The sequence below is a fragment of the Cottoperca gobio genome, chromosome 15 (genome assembly GCF_900634415.1).
Source record: "Cottoperca gobio chromosome 15, fCotGob3.1, whole genome shotgun sequence".
NCBI lineage: Eukaryota > Metazoa > Chordata > Actinopteri > Perciformes > Bovichtidae > Cottoperca > Cottoperca gobio.
Genome location: NC_041369.1, coordinates 4,387,924 through 4,400,902, shown reverse-complemented (window position 1 = coordinate 4,400,902; position 12,979 = coordinate 4,387,924). Strand labels below are relative to the sequence as shown.

General features: G+C 38.1%; 1 protein-coding gene across 1 annotated transcript; it reads right to left on the bottom strand.

Moving 5' to 3' along the window:
• Positions 1–1,613: 1,613 nt before the first annotated feature.
• On the bottom strand, positions 1,614–11,553 carry opn3 (opsin 3). Its single transcript, XM_029450107.1, has 4 exons — positions 11,111–11,553; positions 5,611–5,930; positions 3,307–3,558; positions 1,614–2,577 (listed from the first exon to the last, which is right to left on the bottom strand). Exons 1-4 carry the CDS (start codon positions 11,442–11,444, stop codon positions 2,305–2,307), a joined length of 1,179 nt encoding a protein of 392 aa, XP_029305967.1. The 5' UTR covers positions 11,445–11,553; the 3' UTR covers positions 1,614–2,304.
• Between the last annotated feature and the right edge of the window lie 1,426 nt (positions 11,554–12,979).

Genomic DNA, 12,979 nt, shown 5'->3' with positions numbered 1-12,979 from the left:
TTGTCAGGGTGTTTTGATTTCAACCATTTTCTTTCAGCTGGCAGTTGGATGGTTTTATCAGCACATACCGTGTCATCCAAACAGGGAGCTGGAGGGGACCGGCAAACCTGCCACAAAGTGAGAGGACAGAGAGAGTTTAGAGAGGAGGACAGAGTAGAGAGGAGAGTGTCTGTGGCAGAACTGGCAAGCATGAGTGAGATGGAGTCAGATGAAGGGAGGGCTGAGAGGACAGCTGAGAGGACAGCTGAGAGGACAGCTGAGACAAGAGAGGAGGGGGAGAGGAAGCGAAGGTTACGGCGGAGAGGTACAGTGTTAGGGGAGTTAAGTGTGTTAGATTGGGAAAGGGTGAGAGATGAAGATATGAAAAACAGAGTGGGTCGAGGTAGTGCAGTTTCTGGTGAAGGTGAGGTCAAGGTGGTTGCCAGCTTTGTGAGTAGGACGGACACAGTGAGAGAGCAAAGGAGGATAGGAGAGATAATTAGTCTGTTGACTTCTCTGACTGGATGTTGAAGTCACCAAGAAGTACAAGCAGAAGGCCTCCAAAAAACTCCACCAAAGGACCCGGAGGACGGTAGAGAACAACAATATTTAATGTAACCAGCTTAGTTACAGTGACGGCATGACATTCAAAAGATGAAGGAGTGACGTCTGGCAATGTGTAGAGAGAAAAACTCCATTTGTGGGAGATCAGTGCCAGTGGCTCTGGGTGAGTGGGAGAAGGAGTAGGCTGTGGAGAGAGCAGCAGGAGTGGAAGTGTTATCTGGTGTGATCCAAGTCTCAGTGAGAGCAAGGAAGTCGAGGGATTGCTTGAAAGCGTAGCCCGACATGAACTCAGTGTTGCGAGTAGCTGACCTGCAGTTCCACAGGCCCCCTGTGACGAGGTGTTGGGTATGTGAGGTGCGGGTGGGATAGAAAAAAGCAGAGAGGTTACGGTGTTGTTGCGAGCATGTGTAGGGCCTGTAATATCTACGAGAGGATAGACGAACAGGAATGGGAAACATACACATTTGAATAAGGAGAGGAAACAGCAAGCAGAACGAGATATACGCAGATTACTGCGAGAGACTCCTTAGTCTTTGACCTCCTCAATGTATTCCTCAGTCTTCGATGAGGCTGCCGCTGGAGCTATCGCTCCAAACAAATGCAGTTTCCTTACATTTGAGTTCAATACCATGGCCACCATTGTACCCCTGAGCAAGGTGGGAGACTGTCCCTGTAGTTAGTTCACTGTAAGTTGCTCTGGATAAGAGCGTCTGCTAAATTACCTGTAATCTAATGTAATAGGTCAAGGGTTCAATCCGTTTCATTCGAGCCAAAACAATTGGACGGACTTATTATAGTCCTGCGACAGCCATAAATACCGGATTATTGATTGCTGTCGGGATGTAAAGAGAATTTCAACAAATATAACAAAACATTTTGTTGACGAAGATTACCAACATAGCTTTGAAATAATAGCAAAAAAGTGTATTTTCTATAATGTCTAAAGATTCTTGCAACTAAACAGTATAAAAACACTCACTCATACATCTTCACTTAATAATGGTTTTATGAGCTATGGAAATCCATTCATCAAGTCTATTCATAGCTGACAGGCCAGGAGGTTATGAAAGGAGTGTCTCACTGGCGCATACTGAGGTCCCACTGTCAGCGCCTCTTATCTAATTACACTCCTGTAGTCCTCATACAAAGTGATTCACCAAATGTCATTTCACAGTGCCTGCTCTCGTCACACTGGAGATTAAGATTGAAAGGAGATATGGTACACAAGCTGGGTAGCTTAAAATAGGATCTCTTTATTCAATTCATACACAATGTTAGTTTGTGTATATGGCTAAGGAGCGAAGGCTTATTTTTCAGTTTTACACACTTACAGTTGGGTACCAACTAAGAAAATCTATCACATGTTGATCTATACTCAGGTCCATAACAACACTGGCGTCTAAAAACTCCACACATTTCTGCAGTTGTTACGTGTGGCATATTTGACACATAATTGTGGAGAGAAACATTTTACGAGTTAAGGACACCATTAAATCATCACAGCTGATGGTAGATGAGGATGTCACACTTTCATACTACCTGCTTAGACAAAACACTGTCAGGAAAGAATGAGCTAATTCATTAATTTAGCTGAGATCTTGGGCTGACAGTTGGATATTTACAATTAGTTGAATCAAGTCCATAACTGTTTGTAGCTGCAGAAATGTCCTGGGAGCTTAAGACAGGATTATTTTGGTTTGATTTACATGTTAGGTTCTAAGGCATACTGAGCGGTGGGGTGAGAAGTCCCATCCTTGTGGATCACAATGGCCTCACTTGAATGACATTAACCTCCGCGGGATCTCTAGACTTTGAGGTCACATCCAGGTGGTGGAAGTCATTGCTAGTGATGATGAAGACGATGGAGGAAGAACTAAAAGTCACCCTTTTCTTGGGTCGGTTCCTGCTTCCGCAGGCCCGGGACATGACGATCGGTCGAATGGGGCGCTGGACCGGAGCCAGGGGCTGCTCTTTGAGGCTATGCTGCAGCCACGAAAGCCGTGAGCACAGCAGCTGCAGCAAACAACGCCGGAACTGTCAGAAGATAGAGGAGAAGCAGAGGGTATGAAGATGAAAGAATAGTGTTTAACACAGGGATGAAATAGCACCCTTCCCTCACTCATTTGTCTGGATATCAGCCTCTGAGGATGCCATCAAACTACGAATGTAAGAGACAATACGGTCTTAGGGTTTATTTTGACCAAACCAGAGTAGCTGAATGTTGGAACAGTGAAAAAAAAGGGTAAATAATAGAATAATTATAATTTCATCACCCAGTTTAAACAGGGAGAACACTGTCCATGTTAAGGACACTTGGACTACGAGGCAGATTTTATTGTAATTTTGAAACAGATTTCTTACCACTTTTTAGATTCTTTGTCTCTAAAAAATACTTGTGGGCAATAAAATTCTGCACTATCTACTACTATTTTGAGTAAAAATCCTCCAACAAATACTAGTTTATTCTACAAATATAAGAATACTCCAGTTTTTTCTACTCAAACCACAAACTGGAGCAGCACAAGAGGAGAATAAATCAACACCCCTATTTGAGATGCCATTGATTTGCCCTATTAAATTCTTAATTCAGCTGTGGTCACTGGAGGGGGAAACAATTGACCGAACACACAGGAAGTAGCCAATCAGAACTCTCCAGCAAAACATTGACTGATATTTAAAGGTCTTTAGGTGGACCCAGAATAGATAAAGGTTCTGTACTGCAGTTTTCAAATATATTATTTACAGAACTTCAGGACTACCAACCTTTCTGCTCATGAACACGTAGATGAGGGGGTTGTATGCTGCACTGGACTTGGCAAAGAACGAGGGGATGATGGCCACAACGGGAGAGATGATGCTTTTTCTGCCGAATGCCTCCAACATGGACACAACAGCGTAGGGCGTCCAACACACCAGGAAGCAGGAGATCATCAGAAAAAACATAACGGCCACCTTCTTCTCGTACCGCAAGATCTTGATGATCTGAACCGTCTGGAGGGCCTGGATGGAGCGCAGCTACAAGAAACGGGAGAGAGAAAGATGCTATCATGAGGGGGGCATTGGCCTAACAATATGACAGGCTGACCAAATTTGTAACTAATTTGGAGTAAAGTTTGTGGTTTAACTGGACACTCCCCAGGTCTGACTATTTGAAAGTATATGCAGGTGAATAAGGGTGTGAGACAAGTAGTTTCTCAAAATGGTTTTAATGTCATTCCGAAGTAATCGTACATCGTTTGTTAAGAATGACATAAATCACTGGTTCCCAAACCGTTTGGCTCGTGACCCTTTATAGCCAACTTCTGCTTATGTGTTACTCCTCGTCATAGGCTGCACATGTCATTGAGCAGTAAGTAGATTTTAGTGTCCTGAAAAGGTAAAACTCTCCAGTATTATCATTACTTTGGTAGGAGTACTTTTTTATATATTCTTTCCTATCCTGTTAATGATCTTGCGACCCCTCCAATTTATTACTTCAGTTATTTATTTATTTTAGTGCAGCCGAATTCTACAATAAAAATGGAACAGTGGTTCCTTGAATTTGAACCTAAATGGAAAAGAGTCATACAGTCAATGAAGTGCTATATCTACCTGTTGTTTGCTCACATTAGCCATTAAGATACAGGTCATACCAGACCAAGTAAGGCTGTAGCAGAAAACAACCTCATCGTGTATGTATCAGTGAGCGTTCAATGCTTTAAATCTTTAATAAAAGCAGCTTGAGCAAAACGTGGAGACATGGTATTAAGAGTGTTTCTATTTCAGAACATACAACTGCCTATAAAGGTTCTCTATACAGCATCATTTCCATAATCTTGGTAACGTTGTAATACCTCAATAATAGACTTTTTAGAACCTTTTTTTAATCAGATGGAGGTTCCCTGAGAACAAAGCTCTATTTCAGTAGCGCCCTGATCACATTCACAAAGCTTCTATTTCTATTCAATATTTCACAAGGTCTGTTTTTATTTATGTTCTTCATCTTTTATGATCTGATTCCATTTCCAATCTACTGTTCTTCACCTTTTCAGACATCAGAGATTGTCTGGCTTTTCCAATGCAGGCCAACAGCTTTTTTATCAAGCCAAAAATACTCTGTTGGGTTCAGAATACTTCTCTTTGAAGATTTTCAGAGCATCTCGCAAAACACTATGACGTGTGATGGATCCTCCCAGGCATCTGAAGGGTTTTTGGTGCTCTCACACAAACGTCACTACAAGGTTTAGAATACACAAGGAAGTAAAATAGAGGCTGAACCAAACTGTGATGCCGACTGACATCTAATAATAATAATAATAATAATAATAATAATAAATTGTATGTGTAAAGCACTTTTCAAAGCTAAAAGCAATCTCAAGGCGCTATCTGTGTCTTTGATTAGAAGTGCATATTGTTTCTCAATTTCATGTTTGCTTTCATACTATCCTGTTCACTCTAAAGGCAATCTGCTGGATGGTACAAACAGATGAAGGTGATACAAGAACAAATGGATTGCAGAATCTTGTAGCTCCCCTAACCCTATCCTATCCTACCCTAACCTGAATTTCCCTCGGGATAAATAAAGTATCTATCCGTCCGTCCTATCTATCTATCTATCTATCTATCTATCTATCTATCTATCTATCCATCCATCCATCCATCCATCCATCCATCCATCCATCCATCCATCCATCCATCCATCCATCCATCCATCCATCCATCCATCCATCCATCCATCCATCCATCCATCCATCCATCCATCCATCCATCCATCCATCCATCCATCCATCCATCCATCCATCCATCCATCCATCCATCCATCCATCCATCCATCCATCCATCCATCCATCCATCCATCCATCCATCCATCCATCCATCCATCCATCCATCCATCCATCCATCCATCCATCCATCCATCCATCCATCCATCCATCCATCCATCCATCCATCCATCCATCCATCCATCCATCCATCCATCCATCCATCTATTTTCTGCAATAATCCAAAATCCAAAGGAAAAATCCCGTTTTGGCATACAAAAGTCTCTCTATTGATTAAATATGCTAACAACTGTACAGCATGTCTTACCATTTGCACTGTGTAGAGGATGTTCCCGTAGCAGTAGATCATGATGCCCACAGGTACAAAGAAACAGGCCAGGAGGAAGAGGAGGATGAAGGAGGCATCATTTGGGTCCTTAGATGCCCAGTCCAGGGAACAGCCCAGCTTGTGGATCTCCAGCGTGTAGCGATTCCACCCCAGAAGCGGAGCGCCCGTCCACACCAGGGAGTATAGCCAAATGTGGCCAATGGCCCGCCACGCCCAGGGAAAGTCCACCACCTGGGCGTGGACCACCCGGATGTAGCGCTCATAGGCCAGGGCTGCCAAAGTCATGATGGAAACTATGCCTGGTGGCAGAGGGTGAGAGACAGTCAAGCTGAATAATGCAGAGGACTGACTCACTGCAGGATCTGGGTCAGGGGCTAATCAGCATCTCTTTTGACCGAATGAGTTTCAACATTATATGTACAAACAGAATTCTGACCATCTTGTGCTGAACATCATGTTCAAGCATATTGTTGCATGTCCTTGAAAACTGACAGAAAGAGGCTCTTACCTAACCACACACACCTCTAAGAGCTGCATTGCACAGCTTCACTCAAAGTAGTTTGTTTTCAATGGTATGCATCTAATATTCAAATGTTTTTAGCTCTAATGTTTATCTGATGTATCAATCTTTCCCTGCATATCTGAGCCACAGTCATGGTATAGTATCTACAATTGATTCAATTGGTCAACAGCCATCACACACACCCTAGCATAACCCTTTGTACAGTATCTATCCAATGACATACTCTAATGACCTCCTGTCTCTGTCTGTAACTCATTCATCTCTTGATTCAACTCATTCATCTTTTTTTTCATGCCCTGGTCAATTATGAAGGTTTGGGAAATTTTGCTTCCATAGTTCTTTCAGATTAGGGAAAAGAAAATATCCAAAATAAATCTTTGGGTGTTTATTTTACTAACTTTTCTACTTGCATCTGTAGATTTCTCTAAAATTCACCAAAAGTTAGCATTAGGTAATCATTTGCATATTTAAACATAACAGTGTCTTAAAGCTGCAGTTGTTTTATTAAACTTTATTGCAAATGCCATTAGGAGCACTAGGAGGAAAAACATGTGTTATTCTCATAGTATCAGTCTCATGCACATCTGTCAGGATATAGTGACAGTTTGAGAACAATTTATTTTTAATATAAATTATAAATATAAATTTTAATATTTTAATTTTTTTTACAGAGGGGGTTATTAATATTTAATTCATAAAAAAAATTGCCTGAGGGTAGTTTTTCCTTATTTAAGGAGTGATACAAGGAATTCCCTCAATAAAAACATTTGACTCTATTGAATAAATGAAACAAACATTTTGAACCCGGCTTTATTCAATGTGTTCTGTTGTAGACATGTATGCAAATGAGCACATATTTAATTATATAATGCAACATTAGACTATTTAAACATTGTAAAACAGAAAAATATGTTCTTAATCTATGTAACCAACTGGGGAAGTTTCATGATGATACCTATTAGTTAAAGACAGACAGAATAGTATTTCAGTGCTAAAAATATATATAGATTATTTTTATCCTATTCACGTGTAGTATCCCCCCTGAACGGGAGTGACACAGTGTTAATGAACTGACACACAAATTACAAACAAACATATACAGGGACGTTTCAGGTTATACACTCAGCTGGGGCCACAGCTACCCAGCTAGGGTTACAGGAGCACGGAGGTGCATGGACAGAGCAGCCAGAGTTTATGCTGCAGCCCCTGTGGCCCGTGTGTGTGTCGGGCACACTGAAACCAGCCTCCTCTGAGTAATACATTTGATAAGGCGGAAAGATGAAGGCATGGTCATGTAAACAGGACTAGAGGTCACAGATAGAGCTATGGGATTTATATTTTTAGACTTTGATTGTTATATTACAGCCTGTGACAGCAGGAAGCCATATAATTGAGCTGATTTGATCAGGTGTAGGTGCTGGAAGCCAGGATGTTCATACCAAATCATGCCTTAGCTAACTGTATGGTTTTTCACATATTTAAATGTCTCACGGAGAAGATTGTCAGTTGCTGTACTGTGCTGTGAATGTGAAGGTAGGAGGAGGAGAGTCACTGTCACTGTGCTCTACTCAATGTCATTTCGATGAAGAAAAAAGATGTAAATGGATGTAAACACCTACTTTGCATACTTTTGATTTGAAAATCTGGAAACACTTTCTATACTATGTCTATAATGCATTGTTACTATATACTTATAAAGCATTATAATCTGCTTATAGCGCTGTATAATTATAGTTTTAAGCACTCATATGTATTAATAGCCCTAACCCTTCTAACAATAATTATAACAAATTTTAAAGCATTGTAAAATGACTTATAAGGTCAAGTATCATAATACTTCATACTTGACTATAATTCTTATAGTTATAATATATTATATTATTTTTATAATGCATTATAATCACTGTTATAGTGCATTATATCCACTGTTATAATGCATTATATCCACTGTTATAATGCATTATATTATATTCACTGTTATAATGCATTATATTATATTCACTGTTATAATGCATTATAATCACAGTTATAATGCATTATACTCAGTTATAATGCATTATATTATATTCACTGTTATAATGCATTATATTCACAGTTATAATGCATTATATTCTCTATTATAATGCATTATAATCACAGTTATAATGCATTATATTCTCTATGATAATGCATTATAAAACGGACATGTCAAATCAAGCAATCTGATTGGTTCTTAGCCGTGATATACGCTCATTTGTAGTTACTTTTCACAACAAGTCAGTATCCCTCCGCGTCTGAGAAAAAGCTACAACCGTTACAGCTGTTAAATTACGTCCGTTAAGAAACAAACTTACAAAGCTTTACTCTGGAGGAGTGGATCGATCCGTGCCTATCTCCAGAGAAAAAAGCCCCTAAAAGACGACATGCAGAGCTACGTGAAGAGCAGCTGTTAGTGTTGCTGCATAGCAACCACCTCGCACTATGTTTTGTGCAGAAGGCAACGGAGGGACTATTTTATTTTGAACATCATTATTTAATAATAAAAACTATTTAAATTGGAGTGTGTATTTTCCTTTCATATTGCCACTCTTGGTAACCGTTTTATAAAAGCAATAGCTCACTTCAGACTGTGATATATGGTCATTATATCACAGTTAAGGGGTTAACTGACGCCCCTTAACTGTGATATAATGACCATATATCTTAATTATATTATATTCACTGTTGTAATGCATTATATTCACTGTTATAATGCATTATAATCACTGTTATAGTGCATTATAATCACTGTTATAATGCATTATAATCACTGTTATAATGCACTATATTCACTGTTATAATGCATTATAATAACTGTTATAATGCATTATAATCACTGTTATAATGCACTATATTCACTGTTATAATGCATTATAATCACTGTTATACGCATTATAATCACTGTTATACGCATTATAATCACAGTTATAATGTATTATAATCACTGTTATACGCATTATAATCACTGTTATACGCATTATAATCACAGTTATAATGTATTATAATCACTGTTATAATGCATTATAATCACTGTTATACGCATTATAATCACAGTTATAATGTATTATAATCACTGTTATAGTGCATTATAATCACTGTTATAGTGCATTATAATCACTGTTATAGTGCATTATAATCAGTTATAATGCATTATATTCACCATTATAATGCATTATAATCACCGTTATAATGCATTATAATCACTGTTATACGCATTATAATCACTGTTATAGTGCATTATAATCACTGTTATAGTGCATTATAATCACTGTTATAGTGCATTATAATCACTGTTATACGCATTATAATCACTGTTATAGTGCATTATAATCACTGTTATAGTGCATTATAATCACCGTTATAATGCATTATAATCACTGTTATACGCATTATAATCACTGTTATAGTGCATTATAATCACTGTTATAGTGCATTATAATCACTGTTATAGTGCATTATAATCACTGTTATAGTGCATTATAATCACTGTTATAGTGCATTATAATCACCGTTATAATGCATTATAATCACTGTTATACGCATTATAATCACTGTTATAGTGCATTATAATCACCGTTATAATGCATTATAATCACTGTTATACGCATTATAATCACTGTTATAGTGCATTATAATCACTGTTATAGTGCATTATAATCAGTTATAATGCATTATATTCACCATTATAATGCATTATAATCACTGTTATAGTGAATTATAATCACTGTTATAGTGCATTATAATCACAGTTATAGTGCATTATAATCACTGTTATAGTGCATTATAATCACTGTTATAATGCATTATAATCAGTTATAATGCATTATATTCACCATTATAATGCATTATAATCACTGTTATAGTGAATTATAATCACTGTTATAGTGCATTATAATCACTGTTATAGTGCATTATAATCACAGTTATAGTGCATTATAATCACTGTTATAATGCATTATAATTACTGTTATAGTGCATTATAATCACTGTTATAATGCATTATAATCACAGTTATAATGCATTATATTCACTATAATAGTAAGTAATAATACAGTGCTATAAACAGATTATATTGCATTATAAGTATTTTAGTCAAAGTCAGTGTTGCAGTGTTGCTAACTGTGGTGCCACATGGCATGACAGAGGCAGGCAAACGTGTTCTTTAGATCATGTGCAAAGAAGCCAATGTCAATGAAAGGACAATAAAGCGATAGAAGAGGGCTCTAATGAGCTCATTATCACCTCCCTGAGCTGCAATCCCTACAGAGTGGGACCTCTGAGTTTTCATTCACACTTTGCTGCTGAATGCAGTTGTGCTGGTAATACATGTTACAGTAAACTGGAAGCTGTGGGGTTATGTAGGTGACAGAAACATTCTTCTGCATAAAGCAATGACCATATGCTGATTCAACATAATAAACACGTAATGTCAGAGATACTTGTATTTAATTGGAATGGATTCAAGGCCATTAGATGTTACTGCAGCTCATCAAGAGGAAATACAGAATACTAAAAGTAAATAAAATACTAAAGGTCAACTGTTTTTGACCTGATCTGTATTTTAACCATCCACAAATTAAGTGCGCACAAGCCAGCTCATGTCACCATGACAACATTATGTCCAGGTTTTAACCTTTATTAACATGTATATTTTAGAAATTATTTCCTCGTGGAATATGCTTCTTCCATGCGTTATGTTAATCTGAATCACGGATGAGCTCATCTCCTTCAACATAATTACATGATATTAGACTGCGTTTGCTCATATTCTGAATTATGTCAGGATAATATTTTTAGCCTTTAGTGTGAAACGGAAACACGGGGTAAACTGTTTAATACATTCAAACTATTTTAGCAAAAAGTTTTTTGTGACAATTTTGACGAATGTGAAATATGCTATAAGCCTATAAACAAATATTCGTTTTTATTTCCTCTCACCAAATAAGCTGTTGCTGAAGCCGTCCCAGATGCATGTTGTCTGGCTCCAAATCCATCCGCCTTTGACGCACGAAGCAAATGTAAAGTTTATGCCAATGACAGAAACCAGCAAATCACTCAAACTTATATTGACCAGTAATAAATTGGTGGGCGTCCTCAGCCTCTTGAATTTACAGTAGAGTATGATGACAACAACGTTGTTACAAAAGCCGAATACTCCAATGGTCCCGATGGTAAAAGCGAGAAGTTTGTAGGTGCCAACTGCAAAAATATATTGTTCTGTACTTCTCTCCGCTCTGGTTTCGTTGTCAGGATTCATAGCGTGGATGAACATTTGGTGTCCAGCATTGTGCTGCGCACGGTGTGTGAGCGCGCCTCCTGGACACGAGGCACTGTAGTGCCCACCCTGCTCCTCCACTCACTCCCCGCGCCGCTAATTCAAACCAACCCGAGACTGGTGTTTTCTGAAACTGGGTCAATGTACCACTGTCACAGCAGGCAGAATATAAACACTATCTTTCCGGCTATACTTTCAAAGTTAAACAGTTTTTGTTCTAAATATTTGTCGACGAACTGTTTGGGACCCAGATAAAACAACAAGAGAACATTTTTAGGAACAACCTATTTACAAGTGATATAATACAAATAATACATTTACTGAGTAGGCTATTTTACTTGTATTTCATGTTGTATGCACTTGAGTATTTTGACACTTTTATTTTGAAACCAAAGTAAATATCCTGTTCTATTATGGAGGACTTGATGTAGCCTTCAATTCAATAAATACATACAACGATGTGTCGCAGATCAAATGATTTATTCATACCTGTACACCGAGACTGCATTATATATTTGACCTCTTTTTACAAAAATTACACATAGTGTTTTTCTTGAATTTATGTCTCCAGATTAAATTCCTTTGAGAGTTTATTATGGACATGTGGTTGCTGAATAAAATGTCCATTATCAGCACATTATACACGCAAATAAGGAACATGCAAAGTGTTCTGGCTGCTGAAAAGAATGAACTGAAAACAGAATATTTTCACCTGAAGCGCAGTCTGGAAAAGAGTGCACTTACTGTATGGTGTGCGACTGTATTTATTACAGCTGTAAGAATGATAGGAGAGTGTGTGGATAACAGGAAAGGAGGCACCACAATGAAAAGGTGCATTTCCAGGATCCAAAGTGCCGGAGTGTATAATTTTTGCATTTGGAGCCTCTGTGGGATGACCTGGAAGTGGTCGCTACCTGATTTAATGATGACAAAATGACAACAACTCTGCAGATTTTAACCTTCTGTGACATTTCAAGGTGCTCTTCTTCCTCACTGCTGTTGGACTCCCGCAGAAGCGTAGTTTGCGTCTGACCTCTTTTCTCAGTGCCTACAGGTTGATTAAAAATAGCAGATCTCTCTGGAATAACACAAGGGATGTGAGCGAGAGCGTTGGGAATGTGCATGACAAGCAGACTCTAGGGATGATCTAATTATAGAGCAGGACATTGTGCTCATCCACTGATCATATGGATGATGTGAATTTTTTTCTCACGATTCGATTTTCGATTCATGCTAAACTTGCACAAATAAACACTTTTTACTAAAAGGTTTTCACTACTTCTTAATTCTATTCTATTTTATTCAAGAACAACAAGTTTGAGTTATAAACAAAAGGAAAAAGGCTGCCTGTTGTATAAATATAATTGGTAGGCTTAGGCTCGCTGCCTTTTTATTTCTCAGAAACTTTCCAATTTAAAAAATAAATTGTACTTAAAGTAGAACTTTAAAACTGGTATTTTGTGGAACCAATTTTATATTATGCTTGACACAACTCTGACTTGGGGTTTCGGAGGATTACTGTCCATCAGTAG